At 39.7% G+C, this 23,207-nt stretch overlaps 3 protein-coding genes across 4 annotated transcripts in view; 2 read left to right on the forward strand and 1 right to left on the reverse strand.

The window, feature by feature from the left end:
* The window catches only part of epoa (erythropoietin a), a 153,995-nt gene that overhangs the window by 60,616 nt on the left and 70,172 nt on the right, over positions 1-23,207 (forward strand). The gene's annotated exons all lie outside the window — the stretch shown is intronic.
* On the forward strand, positions 2,484-12,412 carry LOC140281880 (interferon-induced very large GTPase 1-like). 2 transcript variants are annotated; one of them, XM_072376382.1, is made up of 6 exons: positions 2,484-2,669; positions 2,841-2,920; positions 3,035-3,113; positions 3,211-3,474; positions 3,618-3,878; positions 7,717-12,412. In XM_072376382.1, exons 2-6 carry the CDS (start codon positions 2,897-2,899, stop codon positions 12,396-12,398), a joined length of 5,310 nt encoding a protein of 1,769 aa, XP_072232483.1. In that variant the 5' UTR covers positions 2,484-2,669; positions 2,841-2,896; the 3' UTR covers positions 12,399-12,412. The 2 variants fall into 2 exon arrangements, with proteins under 2 accessions (XP_072232483.1, XP_072232484.1); XM_072376383.1 differs by having other exon boundaries at positions 2,844-2,920.
* The window catches only part of nlgn2a (neuroligin 2a), a 184,232-nt gene continuing 176,098 nt past the window's right edge, over positions 15,074-23,207 (reverse strand). Inside the window, exons 10-11 of the mRNA XM_072375980.1 lie at positions 19,966-20,332; positions 15,074-19,629 (exon numbers count right to left, since the gene is read on the reverse strand). Of these exons, the coding sequence (XP_072232081.1) occupies positions 18,798-19,629; positions 19,966-20,332 (1,199 nt within the window). The 3' untranslated portion in view covers positions 15,074-18,797. The remainder of the gene's footprint in view (positions 19,630-19,965; positions 20,333-23,207) is intronic.

Below are 23,207 nucleotides of genomic sequence, written 5' to 3' on the forward strand. Positions count from 1 at the left end.
TACTGATGATGAGTGGAAGTTGTACTCGTGTTTTAAGCTTTTATAATCTGCTAAAGATATGCATCTCATGTGTTGGTAAAGAAACCCTGAAAAGGCTGGAAAAGTGACAAAATGTCCTCATATTGAACAGTGCTTTACAGTGAAAGGAGTCAGAGAACACATTTCGAAGAACTCTAAGTTGAAAAAACAATTTTTCATCCGACACACTGAGAGTACTTCTGAGGCTGTGTGAAAACAAATACAAACACTAACTCTGAAGCCCCTCATCAAAGCAGAGTACAGGAACCTGTAACCATGCAACATACAGAACGAGTGATAATGAAACAACTAGATTAATATCAGTTTTATATTTGTTTCATCTAATTGAACTTTGTTTCATAGGAATTTTAGCAAAAGTGTTGTGTCATTTAAATTACCCTGATAAAGAGGTAATCACTAAAATATGTGTTTTGCTTTTGTCACTTTTAGTATTTAGTTAACGAGAGACTTGAACAAACATAGTGTATAGTAATGTTGCACAGGTAAATGTGGGCTAACTGTGCAGATCTAGCTGATAAAAGCTAACTAAAGTGAGAAAAATATTAGCATTGATTAGATAAATATCACCATGTATCTTTACTAATCAGTGCCACTTATCCATATGTAACCCACTGAGCAAAATGAGCAAAAAAAAGTGATTCATGGCCCTCCAGATGATGTCTTCAGAGAGAAAGTGACATTTAAGACATCAATGAAAAGCCATAATACAAACAGATATTGATGTTGTCATGCGAGCTTCTCTCGATATCTGTTTTCTGACCATGTATTACACATGCATCCAAATCCTCTCTTACAAGTCATATGACATAACACGTAGGAGCAAAGTGGGATTATTGTCAGGCTAAGAATCTTGCCCCTCAACAGGATGTGAAATTTATGATCAAACCAAGGCCCTCTAATAACAGAATTACTTCTCCTCTTCCTCATCAACAGCCAACTGCCTGAGATTTAGTTGCACATTTCCAACCACACCATTAAACCGAGTAATGGGAAAAGGACTGTATGGTGAGCCTCTGGTGTGTTTGGTGTCTTCTCATGAGAACACTTCTGGAAGAAGAATGCACTTTACAGGGCCGATCAAAAGTATTTCCGAAATTGATGTGGATGCAAGACATATAGGTGTGGTCTAAAAGAGGAAAATTAAACGATACATTGTTTAATATAAATTGAAACAAACAATTTGCATAAGCTTACCTGCAACACTCAATCAAATCAGGGTAGTTTTTGTGGAAAAACACTGGCATCTATTGGTCAATCAGGGACATTTCACCATGTGAATCGATGAGCAAAACTGCTGTTTCAGTACAAAAAAAGGCTGGAATAAATGCATAGAAGCTGTAAACAGTGACATTAGCGAAGCGAAAAAGAGATCACAGTTTTCACAGGTATAGTCTCAGATACAATTAACAGTGGGCTCCAACGATACAATATACCATAATATACAAAGGTAAAGAGGAATATTTCACTGATTTAACAACAGGAATGAACCTGTAATGAACAAACTATCGCAGTTGCTTATCATAAGGACGGCTGCATAGTTCTCTCACTTTTACTCACGTTATGCCCTCAGAACAATCAGTAACTAGGTCGTAATTAGGAGTCCACAACATTAGCCAATACACACACACACACACACACACACACACACATGCATGTATTTTTATATATACACACACATAAATGCAACAAGCTGTTATTAGGAACAGACACAAACTTGAACAGCAACTGGCTCACACACATATATGTGTGCTCATGTTCATAGAAAATAGGAAAATACAGTGATGCTCTGGACCAACTGCACCTGAGAAACTGCACGTACTTAACTTACAATAATTACTCATATACAGATATTTTGTGCGTACTCCCTACATAAGTGCCGTTGCAAGAAGTTGCCTGTTGTTTGATGTTCAAAACATGATATATAAAGCAGATACACAGTTAGAGATAGCAGCACTGCTATAGCACTTCGTACTGCCAACTTCTGACTAATTATTGACACGGTTTAATGACACATTCGTCTGCCATCGCGCAAAGTTCAGGTCTATGTTCAGCTAATTTAGAGGTCAAACAGGTTCATTTAACATAATCCAGCCAATTTATTATGCGTTCTGTTTTTATTCAGTCATACAGTGATTTTGATTCACTTTTGTTTAAAATAGAAAAGGTGAATATCAAACATATAACTGTTCCCTCCAAAAAAACACGAGTGCTCTTTTCATATGAAAATGTATCTGACGATGAGGTTTAAACCAGAAAAAAACTACAGAAATCTAAAAAGCTGCAGAGTTACTTTGATTTAATCTTTTAGCTGTCAAAACGATATTAGCTCACAGACCACACGGTTTTCAGCCTGAGACCTTGTTGCACATTTGCAAGTTCTTTGGTCCCAACTATGTGTAGTTAAGTTTCATTTTCTCGTGGCCTAGTTATCCATGCTGTTTCTGGGAAATTAAAGGGAAAGTGACTGCACCCATCAGGATAAAAGGAACGGCTGAAGCATTTTACTGGCAGTTGCAAGGAAGCGTGGTACTTTATAATCAGACTAAAGTTGAGTCAGTTTAACGTTTAGTTTATACAAACTTGGACAAACAATGACATATTTTTGCTGTTGTAAGATATTTCTTATGAAGGTAAGTCACTAGTCCTTTGATCATTTGTGCACGTCTTGTAAATTTAGTCCTTTGTTTATTCCAGGCTGATTACTCTCGTACTATACGGGACGGCTGTACTGTAGCTGTATCAGAATATAAGATTAACTTTTTTTGTTGTCATTCTTGTTTTCTGTTACATTTACTCCGAAGAAGTTTGAGTAATCTGGACCAAGTGTGACGAGGTGACTGAGAGTTTATCTGCAACAATGGAAAGCTCCGATGAAGAAGATGTAAGAGAAGAATTATGGCATGAAAATTTAGGAGTAGACAACAGAACACATGAACAGAATATCTTGCAGATTGACTGGTTTGACTTGTGGTGAATATTTGTCTCATTTATCAAGGAGGTCTTTGATGCATCAGATATCATAGCTGAGCTTCCCTGTGAGGAAGGAAACACTTCTGTCTCACAGCAGCCTGACTGTAAGTATGAATGAGTGCAGCCACAAGATATTTTTACAAATAAAACATCCTTTAATGTGAAGACATGGAGAGTATTTTGTTTCTGATTTTTCTTCAGATATTCCTCCACCAGCAGAAGTGACAGTTCTCCATGTTGGCGATCAGACTGTTTCTCTTAGTTTTGCACCCAGTGGCTCCTCTGTTAGATGTAAACTCCACATAGATTACACCAGTGAGACACACAGAGACAGCGTCATCACTGAAGATGACGACTTTGCAGATGTTAAGGGACTCAATCCTGGGACCGAGTATAAGTTCAGCATCAAAAGGATCACAGAGAGTGGCAATCAGAGCGAAGCCACCTCTGTATCTGTATTTACAGGTAAATCTGATCTCTGGTGGTTTTACAGCTAAACACACTTTAAATAATTGACTGTTGAACACCTTTTACATGTTAATGAATAGAGTGAGCGGGTCTTTCTCATTTTTCTTAGAATTAAACTTTAATTTTCGTTTCTCTCACAGAGCCCGCCCCTCCTGTGCTGATAACAGTCTCTAATATCAGGAGTGACTCACTGTCTCTCCAGTGGGAGCCCCCTGCGGGTGAGGTGGAGAGCTTCATTGTGTTATGCAGCATTGAAGGAGAAACTGTGCAAGAGTTAACAACAGACGCAAACAGTGTAACGTTCAGCAGCCTGAGGCCAGGGGTGTGTTACTCCATCAGTGTTTCTGCACAACTGAAAACTGGGACAACAAGCAAACCAGCTACTACTGCTGTCAAAACAAGTAAGTCAAAAAAGATGAATTGATAACTGAAAAAGAACCAAAACAAACCCAGATTTGAAAAAGGAGGGGAAAAAGGATATAGTGACCACGATTGTCAGTTTATGGATCTAATCTTTGTTAAATGTTCTAATCTGACTCTTCTGTGGATTACAGAGTAAACTAATCAAAAATGAAAGACTAAAGCAGTAAAATAAGATAAAAAGGTGTAAAATGAACAACATAGATCAAATGCTTTTCAGCTCATATAGTTAAAAACGTCTAACTAAAACATGAAGTTAAAACATATAATTAAAATAATATAGAACAAAAGTGAAAGGAATAAAGTAAATCAATAAAATCAAATAAAAGCCTGATTTAAAAAGGTGAGTCTTCAGCCTCTTTTTAAAAACAACAGTCTCTGCGGCCCTGAGATACTCTGGCAGGCTGGTTCACAATCGGGGGCCATAATAACTAAAAGCCGCCTCCCTGTGTGTTTTCAATTGAACACGTGGTATGGTTAAAAGGCCAGTGCCGGAAGACCTCAGGGTCTTCTAAGCTCAGAGTCAAAAATCACGCCCAGATTTTTTACAGTTTTTGATGGTTTAAGATCTTGTAATTTTGTTAAAAGTTTCTCTCTCTGGCCTTCAGGACCAATGACTAAAACCTAAGTTTTGTCCTGGTTAAGCTGTAGGAAGTTTGCTGTCATCCATGACTTGATATCTAAAATGCAGTTAAAAAGGGCATCACGTGGCCCTGTTCATCAGGAGACACGGCAATGTACAGTTTCGTATCGTCAGCATAATTATGAAAGCTGATGCCGTGCCTCCTGATGACACCCCCAAGGGCAAGCCTGTAAAGATTAAAAAGAATTGGACCTAAAATTGACCCCTGGGGAATCCCACACTTGATGTCATGGGTTCCTGAAGAACATGTATCCATAATTACAAAGAAGTATCGATCTGTGAAGTAAGAAGCAAACCAGTTAAACAGTACCAGAGAGGCCGACCAGGTTCCTCAGTCTGTTAAATAAAATGTGATGGTCTACTGTATCGAAGGCGGCGATAAGATCCAGTGGTACCAGGACTATGAGTTTATGGTTATCTAAGTTGCACCTGGTATCATTCAAAATCTTTAAAAGGGCAGTCTCAGTACTGTGGTTCCTTCTAAAACCAGATTTATACTTCTCCAAAATGTTGTTCATGTTAAAAAAATCATTTACTTAGTTAAAAAAAATCTTTTCTAATATTTTACTTCAAAATGGTAAGTTGGATACAAATTGTTAAGAATGTTTGGGTCTTCTTCAGAAGGGGCTTCACCACCGCTGTTTTAAAAGAGGTGGGAAGACACCCGTCTGGAGAGAGCAATTCACAATGTTTAAAAGCTGTTCCTCAAAGAATCCATAAAATGTTTTAAAAAATGGTGAAGGAATTGTGTCTAAAAGGCAGGTTGTAGGGTTTACCTGGGAGAAGACTCGACCAAGTGTCCTTGCATCAACCAGGGCAAAACTCTCCAGTGTTTCCTCAGGTAAAAGCAATGAGCCAGGTATGGTGACAGCTAAAAACTATCGTGATAAAAAACTCAAGACCCGAGACAACAGAGAACAGCTTCACCTTTTGTGTTGCATCTTATTGTCAGCCTTGCTAGTGGCTTGAACAACGACATGTCACCCTGTCTATCTGGACATCTATTTGCTCCAGAGTGAAATATCTCATCCATCTACTCCAACTGAAGACACTAGAAAGGCACATTTTGAGGGTTGGAAACAAGTGTTGGGAATGATAAATAATCAAACAAAACAGCCCAGGTTTAGTGTGATAATATCTCATCTGTATATTTACTCATACACAAAGAAAATAAATCCAGAGCACATGTCATGTATTGTTTATACATTCATAAACATTATTTTCAAGATAAAAGGGGGACTACTAGAATTTATTATTGTGGAATCCAATTCTAGTGAGCACGTTCACACATTTTTTTTTTAGACCAGTTTCTGTTATAAAAACTTAACTATATCCACTCTGGGAATTTATGATGGATATCTCTTCTCCTTCATTGTATGAGCTGTAAAGTTGAGTAATTTGTTTTTTCGATTTCTCAAACAGAATGAACATAGACATTGAGCTAGTGGAGACACAGAACAAAAATATCTGTAAAGTTTCCGAATACAGCTACAAGGTACAGCTACAATACAGTGTATGAGCATCTTGCATGAGGTGGCAACAGCTGAACCATGAGGTGGATACCAGCTGGACTGCCGATAAATGGTGATCGAACAGACGTGCTACAGCTTTAGAGATTAATACAAAAAACAAAGAAAAGTGGAATGTTTGCCCACAGATGCTATTAAGTACAATGATGCTAACTGTAAAGATGAAAAGTTCAGTCTGGAACAAGTTGATAGGCGAGCATCACACTGAAGCTTGTGCAGCTGTGTGTCATTGCTCTTTCTAAGTCATGGGCAATAGCAGGTAAACTGAGTAATAACTAAGTTATTCTGATTTTTGGAAAGAAGTGAGAATTCTTAACAAATGCATAATGTCTCCACCATGCACTACAGGTGGGAGCTCTGGAACAGACAATATTATTGAATAATGTCAGCATGATAGCTCCTCATTTAATTGTGTTAAAAGGGACTTGTATAAGGAAGGAAATATTGAGGTTGATGATAAAATTGTGTTTATGTTAAATCAAGTGTTTAAGCAGTAACTAAGCTGGCTGATAACAAAGCAAGTGGTTTAGATCATATGTCTGCTGAACACTTTCAATATGCCATCGGTACCATAGCCCTTCTGCTGGCCATGTCTTTCACTGGCTTTATTTTTCATAGCTTCTGACCACATTCAATCCTGTCTGCTTTGTTAGTGTCACTTATCAAAGACAAAGCCGGTAGAGTGGGTAGTTCAGATAATTACAAGCCCATTGCTTGATCCAACATCTTGTCAAAAGTTCTTGAAATAATTCCTCAGGTTGGCAATGGTGCCGGACAAGAGGCGATTTTATCCCCAGTTCTTTTTATTCAGATTATAGATAATCTGTACAGACACCTGAATGATTGTCAGACTGGGTGCATGGTTGGTAATTTACTGGCGAACCATGTCAGGTATGCAGACGATCGTGTGGCTCTTAGTCCGAGTAACATTGGCCTTCAGCAGCTTCTTTCTATTTTGTTCTGCACGTGCTGTTGCTGAGCTGATTGTGTGACGTAGGCTTCATGTTTATTTGATCTGATCACAGGTGGCCACTCAGGACACATGTGAAGACGCACTGTAATGGCAAACGTGAATACATCCATTTAGTGCTGTGATCAAACCACCCAGGACTTATGTTAGCACTAAATGTGAACCGTCTCTATGACACAGTCCACCATTACAACATATAAATTCTTGTTTAGTAACAAACAACTAAAAAAGCTCTGAAAAGTCCATTCAAATGCATCTGGGTCAGCTCTAAAGAAAGAAGTTCTTTTTCTTTTTGAATCAGATTCACCTTTTAATTTTTCTATCCATCAGCATACTCAGCATTTTCTGCAAGTATCTTATCTTTAAAGTACTGATACAAATGACAAAACACGATAAATTACTTTCAAGATAAGTGGCAGGATACCACACTATAAATGGTGGTATGTATAGTGTACCTTTTATCCCATATTTGATTCCTGTTATGTTTGTAAGTTATGTGGTTTTTAAAGTTTTTTCATACGATTCCTTTCTGACAAAAACACAAGCGATCTGTTTGTTGGGAAAAAGAGAAATTGTAATGTTGGAGTTTTTTTCCCCCCTCAACAATCATTATAAGCTGCCATTTTGCAAGTCTACTCCCGCAATGGCTTTTCTAACAGCTGTCTTTATTTCTACAGAGACAGACCTGGAGAGTCTTCTGGAGGACATTGGGTTGAAGCAGCATGGCACTGAGAAGCTTTCACTCAGCAAGCTGCTTGAGATTGATGAGAAAACCATTACGGATACACCTCTCAAGTGTAAATCGGACATCCCTTGGTATTTTCTTAAGAAATTGATGATGGTTAATGTGACAGCTAGGAAAGTAAAGTGTTCATCAATATGTGAGTCAAACTGCGAGGATGAATCTGGGACAACAGAGGTAGATTTTGATGATCTTTTCAACAGTTCAAACACAGATGACATGATAAACCCTCTCGACATTATCACTGCTCTCTTTCTGTGTTCTGATGGTTTTGTACAGCAAGAAATGGCACTAAAAATGTCTATGTGTCAGTTCTCTGTGCCTCTGCTGCTTCCCAACTGTGACACAAAACAGTGCACACTCATGCTGTGGGCCATGAGAGACATTGTTAAGAAGTACAGACCTCAGTATCTTTTAGAATCCAAAGGGTTCATTGAAGAAAGAATTGTTCATTCTGAACTTCCAATGGTCTCTTTTGTGAGACTGGGTGAGTGCTCCTTGTCCAAATCACAGATCCTCAATAAGCTTCTGAGCAGTTCTGAGCAGAACCATGATGCCTTTGTTCATCGTGACATGGAGTGTGGAGACAGTCCAAGAAAAATATCCAATGGACTGACTGAAATTACCTGGTACCTTCCTTGTGGGAACACAAACATGGACATTTTTGTTGAGCCAGTTGCTATAGCTAACATTCATGGTGACATTTCTTCATTTGAGGCACAATATTCCTTTCTGTGTCAGACCTCTGCAGCAGTTTTTGTGTTTTTTGACCATTTGGACCCTGAATGTGAGATCCTTACAAACCAAAACCACAAAGCACAGATCTTCTTGGTCGGCAACCATCAAAGCAAACACTTCAGTTTAGATGCTCTAAAAAAAATAGCAATGAAGTTAGGTTTGAAAAAAACCAACATCCTTATAAAGACGAAACAAACAAATGATGCAGACTTTGTCCAGTGTTTGAGGAAAACTGTCAGTGATGTTGTTGAGAACTCAAAGATGAAGATGCCAATAGAGCAGATGGTCAACATTGCCCATGAACTGGGAATCTTGGTTGATGAAGACTCTCCTGAGTGCCAGGCTGGAAAGAAAAACGCAGATACCATCACTGCAGAAATTGAAGACATGCTTAAATACAAAGAAGCTCAGCTTCCTCTGCAAGGACAAATATGGAAGGATCTGACTTGCTTAGAGAAGGAAGAATTTCGGCTTCGGAAAGTTGGTTCTGAAAACATAGAACAGTACAAGAGTAATCTTCAGGAGCAGAGGGAACAACTGAGGAAAAAGCAGAACTCTTATGACATGTCATCAGCTATGAGTTGCTTCATCAATGCGATATCCAGCCAAGGAGCAGAGAGGCGTTATTTCCTGAAATGGATGAGAATGAACCTGGATAACGTGTCTCGTATTAAACTGTCTGGACTCAGGAAGCTGTACAAAGAAAAGTGCAAAGATTCAGAGAACAAAGAAGAGATCAAAGAAATTGACAGACAACTTTCCAACAGCTCACTGGGGACTGAACACTTCTTTCGTGAAATGGGTCAGATCTATGAAGCTTCACTTTCTCTTCCAGAAACATATCAATCACGTCAACAACTGCAACATCTCCCCAAACTCTGTGCACAGCTGTTACTGGATGGATTTCCTCTGGAGCTTGTAGATGGAGATGCTTCCAACATACCTCTCAGATGGGTGAGTGACGTTCTCTCTCAGCTCAATGACTCGGCGTCTTCAAAGAACAAGATACTGGTTGTCACAGTTCTTGGAGTCCAGAGCACAGGAAAGTCCACTCTGCTTAACAACATGTTTGGAGTGCAGTTCGCAGTCAGCAGTGGTCGATGTACTCGAGGTGCCTTCATGCTGCTCATCAAAGTCAATGAAGACGTGAAAACAGTTCTCAACTGTGACTTCATGGTGATCATCGACACTGAGGGCTTAAAGTCACCGGAGCTCGCACAGCTGGATAACAGCCATGAACATGATAATGAGCTCGCAACACTTGTTGTGGGGTTGAGTGATATCACCATTATCAATGTTGCAATGGAGAATTCAACAGAAATGAAGGACATCCTGCAGATCGTGGTGCATGCTTTTCTCAGGATGAAAGAGGTGGGAAAAAAGCCTAAATGTCAATTTGTCCACCAGAACGTTTCTGATGTTTCAGCCCATGAGAAGAACCTACGAGACAGGAAACTGCTCTTACAACAGCTGAATGAGATGACCCAAGCAGCAGCCAAAATGGAAAAGAAAGATGAGAACAAGAGCTTCACTGATGTGATGGAGTACAGTGCAGACACTGGGAACTGCTACGTTCCAGGACTCTGGAATGGAAACCCACCAATGGCACCAGTCAATGCAGGATACAGTGAGGCTGTGTATGAGCTGAAGAAAAACATCATCCAACAACTGGGAAAGTGTCAGTCATCTGCTAACAATATCCTGGAGTTTAGAGAGTGGATGACCAGCCTGTTGAACGCAGTAAAGCATGAAAACTTCATCTTCAGCTTCAGAAACAGCCTCGTGGCTGATGCATACATCAGGCTCTGCACAGAGTTCAACAAATGGGAGCGGGAGTTCAAAAAAGAAATGTACACCTGGGTAACCAATCAAGAGACAAGAATTAAAAATTTTGGCACAGTTGCTGAAAACCCTGACATATCTGACATGACAGAATTCCTCTCTCAGTTAAAAAGTGAAGCTGTCACTGTGCTGTGCCAAGGGGAGAAAAAGATCCTTGACAAGCTGAAGGAATACTTCAAGCAAACAGAGGGTCATGTCTATCTGGTTGAAGGATACAGAGAGGAATTCTCAAACAGTGCAAAGAGTCTTCGAAGAGAACTGGAGCGCTCCATAAGTAACCAGCTCACAGCAGCAGCTGACATCAGACGAGGAATGACAGAACTCGATCAAATCAAGGAAAACCACACAAAAGAAATAGAAAAAGCAGTGTGTGCATTAATTGAAGAATGTCGACAGAAAAAAGTCCAGATGACAGACAGAGAGCTGGACAAAGAGTTTGATAAGATGTGGAGTCAAACACTGAAAAAACTGTCTGTCTCAAAACAAAAAGCCACAGATGTTTTCACCAGCGTGTCTCACTGTCTGAGAGCAAATTTATCACACAAGGGGAGTCATGCATGTGAACTGATGAGCACGACAAATCTGAGAGATTGTGGGTTGAAGCCTTTCAAATACACAGCTGATGGTTTGAGTGAAAAATTTGTGCAGACAATTAGAAGTTTGTTCAGCTTAACAGATCTGGTAAAGGCCAGACAAAGTTTGGCTGAGAGCATCATAGCTGCTTGCAACAACTCTGTAGATGAGAAATTGAAAAGACAAACCAACTACCATGATACTTACATTCAGGAGATCCTTCACATCATCGATGAGAGGCTGCAAACCGATAGAAATGTTGGCACAGACATTGAGTTTGAGGTTTCTCTAAAGCAGCACATCTGTGGATCTGCAGCCAGAGAGTTTCAGAAAATGAATGAAGAGTTTCTACATGTGAATGATACTCACACTTGTCTCAATCAAAACAAGGACAAGTTCCAGGAAGATTTCAAAGACTTGTTCAATGAACGAGACCAGTGCCAGAAGAAGGCTGAAGAATTCACCAACAAATGTCTGAAGCCTGCTGTTGAAGAATTTGTCAACCGTTCTTTGGGTCTTGATATCATTGATGAAATGCTGACAAAGCAGCAGTTCAGCACACGAATGTCCTTCCAGTATTCAATTCTACTGGATTTGCTTTCAAAGGGTAACTTCAAAAACTACCTGGACTACATTAACTCATATGAGGATTATGTTAAATCATGGATATTGGACCAAATTGTGGAGTGTTTCTCAGATGGGGTTACAATAGAAGGGTTTGTGGACAAACGGCATCTGTCAATCATCAACAATATAGATGGTGCTATCAAAGAGGCAGAAACAAAAAAGAATGGCAACCTGAAGACATTTGTAGAAGACATCTGCAAAGAGCTCAGTGATAAATTGGTCATTTCCCAGGAGGCTCTTTGTGCTTTAATGGTCCTGAACAATGCCGACACGGAGCCGTTTGCACATTCACTCAAAGGGTGTTTAAAAGAGCTGGAACACACTCTGAGAGAAGAGTTTAAAGAAAACGACATCCAAACGAAACTAACTCAACTCCACGTAAAGCCTCAGGCTGAGCTTTTCAACAGAGTGATTGGTTGTGGCAAACAGTGTCCATTCTGCAATGTCCCATGTGAGGCAGGAGGAAAAGGTCACAGCGAGCACTTTGCTTCACTGCATCGACCACAGGGCTTTGGTAATTGGAGGTCCAGTAGTGGAGAAAAACTTGTCACTGATATATGCTCCTCTCTTGTGAACTCTGACATAGGATTTAGTTGCAATGAAACAAAAAAAAAATTGCATCCTTACAAGCGATATAAGGAAATTTTCTCAGACTGGGGAATCCCTCCTGATGTAAGCCTTGATGCGTCAGACTACTGGAAATATGTGATGAAAACATACCACCATGACTTTGCCAAAGCATACAAGGCAGAGAAGGCTGACATTCCTTCATCATGGAGAAATATCACTGAGACACAGGCAAAAGAAAGCATTCAAAAGTCTTTCAACACAAAGTAAAAAAAAAGCTTATTCTCCTCTAAAGTTACTTTTAATAGGTAGAGGTACTTAGAGGTACTTTTTTATTTTAATTTTATATTAAATATGCCAAAAGGAATAAACACAGTGTTTAAGATGAGTAATACCTACTCTTTAAAGAAAAGCATAGAAAATTCTAGTTTTAGAACTACTGATTCTGGTATTATGATACCACAGAGATTTGGTGATAAAAGAAAGTTTCATGTTTTGTTAGCTTTTGTTTCTTTTGTTTTAGGAGCTTTTATGGACAGTTTTGTTTCTATGATGAATCCAACATTTGCATTTATTTTTCTTGTCAGTGATATCATCACATATTACACAAAAATGTTGATTATGTTTGAAACTACAGTTTCATCATTTACAGTTTTTTTTCTTCTTTCTTCTTATTTTGTTTTAGTTCACATATCTAATGTAAAATACTCATGCAAAAAGATAGTTCTGCTGGTGTGGTCTGATCGACTGAATCAGTCTGTGTCTGAATCACAGTACGTGAAGAATTTAGAATAACTAATGCGTTTGATGACGTTTCACGGGTCTGATGCCAAATATTTGTATATGTGTGTTAAAATATGCAAAGGAAGCAAAAGTAGAAAAACGTAGAATGTTTTTTTATGGTCAAAAGAGCATAAATGAAAATTTAATATCAGAGAAACAAGTAAAAGGACCTGATTATATTTTGATATGAGTTGAGTCCCTATATTTTGCTTTTTTTATGTGCAACAAATAGGGGTAATAATTAAGAGGCAGCATGGAGTCGACTTTCACAGGAGGCCTCTTCATTTGAAACAATCTCCTCTGTAAACAAGATCTTTGCATTTGGAAGGTCTTTTATAATATTGACAGAACGCTATTTTTAATGTTGCAAATTCTGAGTCATATCATGAGTACGAGTAACACTTTTGCTCAATGGTTGTCTTTTCATAAACTAGAATTAAAAAACAAAATTTGGTGGTAATTGTGCCAAAAAAAAAATGCCATTTCTCAATTGCATAGTGTTACTGATGTCAGAATATAAATGTCAGTAAGAACACATTAAACAGCAAAAACAAAAATGTTGAGAGCTAATTTATTGTTCTGCATTAATCATGGCATTAGTTCATGTACAGATGTTGTAGTCTCTCAATGCGGCTGACCCGGGTTTAAGTCCCAGCCTGTGGCCCTGTGCTACATGTCTTCCCACACTCTCTTTGCCCCAACGTCTTGCAGTTGACATACTGTTAGAAAGTTGGAAGTGTAGCAGAGTGGAAACGTAAATTAAATTTCCTTTGGGTTTTGCATTTGTAACCTGGCAAAGACTGAGCCAATGACATCACAGACAGCTGTGGCAGCAGCGCAGGAACTTAAATGAACGTCACATGTTGAAATTACGTCACAGCTGTACTGTTCAATTCATGTAAACAGCAGTCTCACGGGACGATAGAGTAAAACGCTCGGCCTGCAGAAAATTTGCTTTTGTGGTATAACTAAGAACAGTGACAGTGCAGCAGGAGCAGTTTTAAAATACATTAAGATTAATTTAGGCAAAAACAACACATTTGTTCATTCGTAACCTCAGCAACCAATCCCTTCAACAGTCTTAAAAATAAGTAAATAAAAGTGACTCTCCAAGTGTCTATAATAACTGCGATCCCCCTCTGCTAAATATCTACTTTTCTACCCTATTGATGTGTTTCTATGGTGTTTTTTTGTGTTACAAGAAGTATCAGAAGGAAAAATCAGCCATCCGTACTATGGCTGAGCAAGTTTGTTTTAGATATTGAGTTAACTGTTTTTGAAGCACCCGTCTTTCTCCTTGTCCTGTTTAAGCAAGGGTGATACATTCATTCATACATTTTTTTTATTTTTTGGAACAATGTGAACTTGTTTTCTCTGTATTTGCATTGCTAAAATTATTTCTCAATTAGCAAATTAATCCTTCTCGAAGCACTTGGATTTTTTTTAACAGCTCTTTCCACGAACCTGTACTTTTAAAAAGTGGTTGAAACCAAAATCAGCATTTTAAAAAGGAAAGAAGGACATTTAAGGTGACACATACACTTATGGTTTCTGTAAAGGGTGTATTTCAGTATCTTATCATTTGACATGTGTGTGCAGTTAATCAAAGCAACTAAATGGCAGAAGTTACATGGTGACAATACTTAATAAATCTGATTCTTTGTTATTTGTTTTCTAAATCTGTATATCTGTCTTGTATGAGGGAAATATGAATCATTTCAGCATCGGATTCCATCCAAACATCTGATTTCCTTATATTTTAAATGAGTTTATTAAAAAAAGATCAGTCATCACATGTTTCTGTTAAGTGATTAAATAAAAGGGACAAAATCTGCAATCTGGCTATGAATGTCTTTAATGTTTCCCAGATCAGAATCACAGCATACAGTGTATAATAACTTCTAAAATAACAGAAATATCATCACCTCATTTATTTATATATTTTTTACTTTACTTTTTTGTAATCACTTTTTTTTTTTTTCAAATCCCATTATTTAGCTGTTTTTTTTTTTCATGTCAAGTCTTGGGTTTCTGAATTCAACATAGAATGTAAAAACCAGACAACAGGTGCAGATTTGCAGCGGAGACCAAGCTGAGGGTTTATGGGGCTGAGTGTATTTGTGTGGCTGTGTTCATGATGTGCTGATTCAAGGTTTCTAAGATCAATTAGATGCGTCATCTCTTGGTTTGTTGAACCAAAACCTGTGAGCATGTTTGAATAAGCATAGACCTAAATCCAGTGAGGCCTGCAAAGATGTGTTTACATGAATATAGTCGAACGCACTTTATCACTTCACAGAAATATTTGCTCCATCCATCGATCTAGTGTTTGGGACATTAAACTGTTTTCTGCTACGTCATATTACTGTAGGAGAAACAGAACCTCCATAACAACACAACATAGTGGCTGGAATCTAAAGGTTGGACAGAGCTGTGATATCAGAGGCATCTTATGGTATTAAAGCCCTCGTGCAAACCAAAAATGCAATTAAGTGGCTACATAAAGACACTGCTACATGTAAGTGAGCTAACATTGGATGACTGCACTTGTTCGTGGTTTATGCTCTGACCAGAACTCACTGCATTGTAAAGCTGTTTTTAGCCTCTGAGATATTTACAGAAATACTCTGAAGTCACACTCCTCATGCAGCACAGACTCATCAGGTGTATGCCTGGATCACTTTTACAATAACAGCTGGCAAAAAGTGTAAAAAAAAAAAAGGGGACACATGATTCCCAGTAGCTGATCAGTTTTAAACAACATTTTTCAAAATTTCTAAAAATTATATGACTCAGAAGCTCACAGTGCTGACTGCAGTATCTTAGGCCCGCTGTTGTGGGTTGTTGTGAGTTCTGCTACAGTGACTTCCATTATCAAGAACCATGATGCTACAGGGTGCCCACGGGATGATGGGCAATATGAGATGAAGATAAAAAAAACAAGTGTAATTTTTTTTTATTTCATGAAAACTGATGAAAAATGTCAATAAAGTGGCCCTTTTTTTGCAAACTGCACCTGTTGTCTTTTGTTGTCACAAAATAAGCATTCATTCACTCAAAAAACCCAAACAAACAAAAAACAAACAAGAAACTTAATATTTACAAATATTTTGTCTGTTTGCTTGTTACATTTAAAAATGTACAGATTTGATCCTCATCCAGATGTTGTGTCAGTCCTCCATCCTGCCACCAGGTTCTCTATTCTTTGTTCTCAGAGTAGTTTGACTACATTAAATCTGCTACAATGGCGCCCTCCAGTGTTAGCTTAGAAAACAGCCCAGGAAAAGGAACAGGCCGAAGCTGAATACCTTGTTTTTTGTTCTCACCTCCGTTGGCATCACTGTAGCCATGTTGTGGTGAAATTGGTTTCACAACCTCTTACCGCCTCCTTTCCACAGGAGTGAGTACAAAAGGGTTCATATGGACATACTTGCAAGGTATTCCTCTGCCAAACTCTGTTGGCAGAAAGTCAGCCACATCTTTGAATGTCCTTATTTTCTTGTGATCAGTTTGTTCTCTCTTCTGCTTCTCATTTCAAACTTTACGGCTGTGAGTCTTTTTCCCATCTCCTCCTAAGTCTTCCTCGCAGCATGTGAAGAAGACTTTCTTGCATTTCTGTCCATCAACTGTTTCAAATCATTTGTCCAACCCCAGCTTACCCACATCAGATGTTTTGTGATTTACATTGTGCACATTTCCCTTACAGTAGACTTAGAAAATGACGGGAGCAGCCGATTATACAATTCCCCTTCCAGTCCCTAACCCCCCCCCAACACTCCTTTAAGCAGTAATAAAAAAGAAAATAAACAGACTAAAGCTAAAGCACAAGCAAAGACAGCAAAAGTTACTAATCACTCCCACACTGTTCGTAAGCCACCATGAGTTCCTGTGGACTCAAACAACAGTTCAGTTAACATACTGTATTATCAGAGTTTTACCCATGATCCTTGTTTGACATCTTAATTTGGGAAGCAGTGGAGGGCATAGCTGAACTGTGATATTGTATATTCCTACCCAAATGAAAAGAGCACAATCAGAAACAGCAGACAAAAACTGCATCACTTTTACAATATTGTGAAGATAAAAATGTCATCTTGCAGCTCTGAACCGCAGGTTGGAAATGCCCACCAGTGTGCTTGTAGTTTAAGTCTGAACCAGTGAGCTCATGAAACGTCACCAGTTAGGTGAACTAACCCTTGCATGTGATGTGAATATTGGGTTTAACTGAGATAAGGACTTCTGTGGAATAGACATGACAGAGTACAGTCAGGTTTTCCTGTAGTAAAGGACAGAGGAGACGTGAGGGAGTGAGTGGGGATGAAACGGTGAGTATGTGTATGGGTAAGTAGCAGAAAGAAGCTGATGTTGGAGGTAAACCTACCTGTCTGCCTGTCTATCTCATCGTTGGCTAACAAGGATACAACTTTTTGTTAAAGATGTCTGATGACTTATACACACACAAACACACACTTTCTCTCATAGGCACACATCAAACAAAACATGGAGTGGAAATAGGCGGCAGACAGGAGGAGAACAGTGCACGTAGGACAGTGCACGTAGAGGAGCAGAGGCTGCCGGTCCCTGCTTTGTCTCACAAGAATACAAAAATAATTTTGTACAAGCAAGCGACAACATCGGATTTCAAGTAACCTAAAACTGACCAAAGGAAGCAAAAGTAGCAAATGTAAGATGGGCTTACTCATAGGAAATACACTTGTGAATAACATCATGAAGAAGAGCCTGGAAAGGGGGAGTATGATCAAAGTTGTTGGTCTAGCTGCAACATATTCTTCAATTTGTCTTCAATTTTCTTTTTCAAAATGACCGCAGGAAGGCATTGGTGATTTGTTAAGTCGACTGCAGGAATTTCTGTGAGGCTTTAAATGTGTGAGAGAAAAATCCCAAGTTTTTAGGTGGGCAGATAAGATTTGAAAAGATTTGGGAAACGTGCTTTGACTGATTTGGCGTCCTTTACCCCCTTCTTCATCTCTAAAAAATAATTCATGCATAGATCCCCACTGAGAAAACCCACTTATATACTTTCTCCTTTGTACACATTTATATAGAACTATATATATCATTTCTCAATATCTATATTTTCAGCAAAAAATCTTTCCACAATAAAACAACAATCAAACAAATGCTTGAAAAAAAAGAAAAAAAACAAGATGAATAAAATAAAAATAAAATGGCACTTCGTCATGGGATAACACGACCTCTGTTAGTTGACAGTAAATAGGAACACTCTCTGGGTTTTCTTCCCTCTTGATGAGAAAGCAAACTTAGTAATACTCACTTGGCACCAAGAATGCTGGTAGAATGAGATATCAGGTTTCAGTGTTTTCATAGCTTTGTGTCTCCGGTGTGTACAGTAGGCCTTCTCCAGCTCAGTACATTGTGACTCCTTAGAGCAAAGGAGCCTTGCAAAGATTGAGAGTTACATGTGAAATGAGAGAACAAAGCAACAATAAGACACAGATGTGAAAAAAGAGAAAGAAATGTCCACACAACACACCAGAGGGACACAAAAAGAGATGACATCAAAGTAAAAAAGATAAAACAAGGGGCAAAAAACATTTGTCCCTTTGACGATTTTTAGAGGCCATTAGTTTGGAAACAGCAGACCCTTGTTGGAAACAGTACTTTGAAAGATTCAAGTCACTCCCAAACTTATCATCTGCTCCCGTGCAGTTGACCTATCTCACCATACCACCAGTGGAGGGAGCTGCTAAGCTGTACAGCACACAATGGAGGATATGGACTCGCTTTTGGAGAAACAAGAGAATAAGAGAACAGAGTAAAGGCCCACATCAAGAGGCCTTCCTTCTATATCAGAATGAGAGCCAGTATTCCTGGTCTTTAGCTGGCGCTGTGTCAGGGTCCTTACTATACCCTGGTGGTGGAGTGGGGGTGGGGCAGGGTGTTGTTGTGACCGGTGGACGGGAAAGTGTTAAAGGCATGAAGAGGCTGCATGCTAGTGATGGTACTAGGGATCATGGTGATGGTGTTTGGTGTCATCAACGGAACATCGTCGGGGGCACGGCGCAGCGCCAGTGTGTAGTCAGGTGGGCAGGCGGGTCTTAGAATGTCGTGGGGCCGGAGGGGCTCCATGTCGTGGTGAGGATCATGCTCTGAGTGCTTCATCTGCAGGGACATGATCTCCTCCTCCTGGCTGTGAGCCAGGTCATTGGCAGGGCCGCCCCGCTGGGGTGATAGTCGATGCCGTCGCATCTCGTGCCGCTTGTCGCGCTTGTAGTAAAGGGCAGCAAATGCCAAGATGTTGAGGAACAGTAATGAGGCTCCCACAGCAACTGTCACACTCAGTTCGGTGGAGTAGTCACGGGTGTCTCCGGGAAAGAGGTCCTGGTGTGGACGCTCTGAGCCCTCAGGCTCAGGTTCAGAGGGAAAGGTCGGGTAGGGGTGACGAGTGGTAAGAGGACCTGAAGTTCTGGGCCCGGGTCTGACGGTGCCTGGGCCAGGGCCTGGCGGCAAGCGGGTAGTGGTGGGGAAGACCTCGTGTAGACTATGAAGATGGGGGACTAATTCCAGCCAGAAGGCCACCTTATTGGCCCTGTAATTGTCTCTAACACGAGGTTTTAAGCCGATGTGAAGGTACTGCTTGTCCTTTGAGTTGAACTTGGTCCAGATGACCTCTTCAAAGCGGTTTGGCTTGGTGTGAATGAACTTGGTGTCCTGAGGGACTGGCAGGTTGGGGTCACTGGTGAAGCACAGGGAGAAATAAAAGAAATTGACATAAATCAAATTTCTAAATCAAATTCAAAAGAATTAATAAATCAGTCCCAAAAGTTTTTATCAATCAACTTCAATCAAACTCAAGACAGGAAGCTAAACTTTTAAAAACTCTATTCAGACAGAGATTTGTCTATCTCCTCAAAAGTGTAAGAAAATCTTTAAAAAGTCACTCTGACCCTGCCACAAATAAGTCCTACACTGGCAGGATAACCACTGAGTTGCACCTCAGAGCATATATGCATACATATGTATGTATAAACGAATAAATAAAAGAAATGAGAGAATTTGGAATGAGGCCTACCCAGTTTTGGCAAAGTTGGTCCAGTAAGTCATGACCACAGCACTCAACATCACATCATTCTTTGAGAAGTTGCACGGAAAGAGGTCTGTGGCACCGATCATGGGCACACCAAACACATATGGTATCTCATCTCCATGGGCAGCATCAGCCCATTCGGGTCGCGTCTCTGTTTGGCAGTGGTGGTAAAATGTGTAAAAATAAACTGGAGACTGAAATTCAGCGTGAAGTTTGGCAGTGGCAACGGCTGGTGCCACCCACTGGTGATCTGTAAACAGAGCTAACAGAGTCTTTCTTCGCATGTCGCCATTGTCTCTGTCCGCCCAGTCTGTGTACATGAACTTAATTGTCTCCCTCAGGATGTCTTTGCCTAGACAAGAAGAGGCAAAGAGGAAAAAGGGAAATAGATAGAGAGATAAAAGGGTAGGAGTAAGGTAAGATCCATGACAAAGAAAGGGTAGAGAAAGACAGAAGTATAGAGTACAGTGTTGTGAACTCAAGTGTGGAATTTAATACAAACTTAATACTTTAAATGACAGCAACATTCTTTTGTGGGGATGGTCAGTGTGGAAATACCAGATGGGGGATTTCTACATCAAAGAAGAGAAATTTACAACAACCTTTGTCCACGAAAGCATTTTGGGGGAGTTTTCTCAGCCCCTCTTTCCACAGACCTGTGCCATAAATTTAAGTAAATGTATTAATAGCTTAGTGCTAAGCTGAACAAACAACGGAGCCTCTCATGAGAGTATTGGGGAAAACCAGAACAGGACCCTTCTGACTTTATAAGGGCTCAAAGTAAACAATGGTGACAGTTTGCCCTGACTCTGACTCAAGCCAGAGACAGTCGCAGCATGGACCTCTCAAAAGGATCTCACCCAGAATCACTTTTTAGCTGAATCTTGAAACTGTATTAAATGTGCTTTATATCTTTGTACAAGTTGTTTCATGTTCTCAGTGATATCACAAGCTGCATCATGACCGTACGTGGAAGGATATGAGAGAAGTAATTATTTTGGGAAATGACTAATCAGCTTATGGAGCCACATTGCCCCAGAGTGGTCCGTAGTACTGAATAGTTAAACCCAAAACGAAGTCAACAACTTGCATATGACATGTGACATTTACATGAAATAATGCAAATGTTAACCAATGCTTCAGCTGTTTCTTATTGTATTCCGTGTTTAACACAGGAAAATAACATTGTTTGGTTTGTTATTCATACGTCATAATTTTACAGATATCCATCTGAATTTTGAGACTCATAACCATCATGTTATATTATGTTATGTTATGTTGTTTTTGATGTCTTTATATCCTAAGTTTATGCTATATCTTTACCCTTTATATCTTAACAAGTTATGGTGTTTTTAGAATCCTCTGAGAGGAGGAATACAGGAGTCGAGTTGCTTTGAGGCACCCTCGTTGCAGGTCCCCTTACAAAATACGCCCAGGCAGACGTCACAACAGTTTCAGGCATACCATTGGCTGAAAGTGTAGCGTAGGCCTACGTCATGCCCCGCCTCCGCGAATCAAACTCCGGAAACCGCGAGGAAAAGTGAGAATATTGAAAGTCCAGATGAGTCCAGATCAGTAGAGAGGATGAAGAGCAGAGAGTTTTAAGATTGATGGAATGAGAGTCTGGCGAGGAGTCTTTGAAAATGGAAGGAGAGGAAGATGAGATGGAAGAAGAAGGTCCGAACAAAGACAGAAAGGGAAGAATGTAGTAGAAAGATACGTTTTGCGTTTTTGTTCATCCCTCATCCTGTCTCCTCTCCATAGCGCGTTTTAAACTCTGCTGCTGCAGCATCCTCACCTATTTTTGATCACCAAAAGGAGCCAGTGTTAAGCTTGTCAACCTTTTTGTCAATCTTTGATGAATTTAAGTTCACCTCATCAGAGTTGGTCAGCAACCAAAACCAACTCGACCCTCAGACAATTTTATCATTATTTGCGGTGAATTCCGACACACTACCCGTTCGTCTTCTGAGCTACCAGAAGCCCTCCGGCGCAGGAAAGCAACCGGTCCAGTCCCTGAAAGTCAACCACAACGAAGGCCGCGAGACGCGGAACCGAGAGAGGCCCAGTTGGACCCGCCGGCGATTATCTGTGGTTCGGAGCTGACCTAACCGTAAGATCTGCCCTGTTCTTACATTTCAGACGGTATGCGGTGGGTGTCGAGAGAATTCGCAGTTAAAATGATAAATGAACCCAAGTTTGTTAGCTTTTAAATTCAAATAGTAACAAACCTAGACTATTGAATGATTCTGGTATCCATCCATCCCCTCCATCCCCTCCCCTTAGGCAATTCACTAAGTGTTTCTTATATAATCATCCATATTCAAAGCATTTCTCCTGTTGTCTTAAGGTTCATGTCTTTGGTCATGTCATTTTAATAAATAGTTCATATATAAAATCAACCGGCTTTTGTGTATTGTACTTTACGTATGTGTGAGTCCAACAAAACGAGAATTCACGAGAAGCGACTATATGAAACTGGAATTGATTAGTTATTAATTAATAATTGATTATTTATTTAACATACCAGAATCGTAAGATTCTGTCATTTTCCTTCGATTGAAGGTGGTGCCCTAAAACGAGGAAAAGTAAGGCTTATTGAGATTGACACTTTCGGATAAATCCTTCTTATCACTTCTTATCTTATCACATCATGCTATGAATATATATTGTTGGTGTCTCGTGTGCTGGCGATATATAATTTGGCTACAACAGTATACAGATTAAAGTACAGAGGGAAGATATTTAAACAGAAGAGAATGAGTAACATAAAGAGCACAAGATAATTTGCCTCAAAGATGTTAGAATGACTGACAAGCACTTGAGAGGAAGCGTGACTGCATTATTCAAACTTGTCTGTATTTTGACTGTGGCCTGCTGCGAGGGGTTTGCAGGCTGATCTGTTAGGAACAACAGCACTGTGATTGGGAGCCGGCTGCCTGGGGGCTGATGAGCGACAGCATTAGTGCCCACAGAGCTCCAAAGGCCAAAGCACAGACCCACCGTGGTGAAAGATAATCTCCATGATAGAAAATCTCTTTAGTATGCTTGTCTTGGATGTTATACTTCACTGAACTCACATCTTATTTATTCACATTTTTTACTCACATGTTTTAAAGAGCTGCATTTTCACAGGGAGCTTGGAGATGTTGATGCATATTTTTTTCGTTGAAAGCATGTCAAAGCATCACAAGCCATGTTTATAATAAAAGACTGATACATATACA

Source organism: Leuresthes tenuis, unplaced genomic scaffold (assembly GCF_036924035.1).
Source record: "Leuresthes tenuis unplaced genomic scaffold, fLeuTen1.0.hap1 SCAF_22, whole genome shotgun sequence".
Taxonomy (NCBI): Eukaryota; Metazoa; Chordata; class Actinopteri; order Atheriniformes; family Atherinopsidae; genus Leuresthes; species Leuresthes tenuis.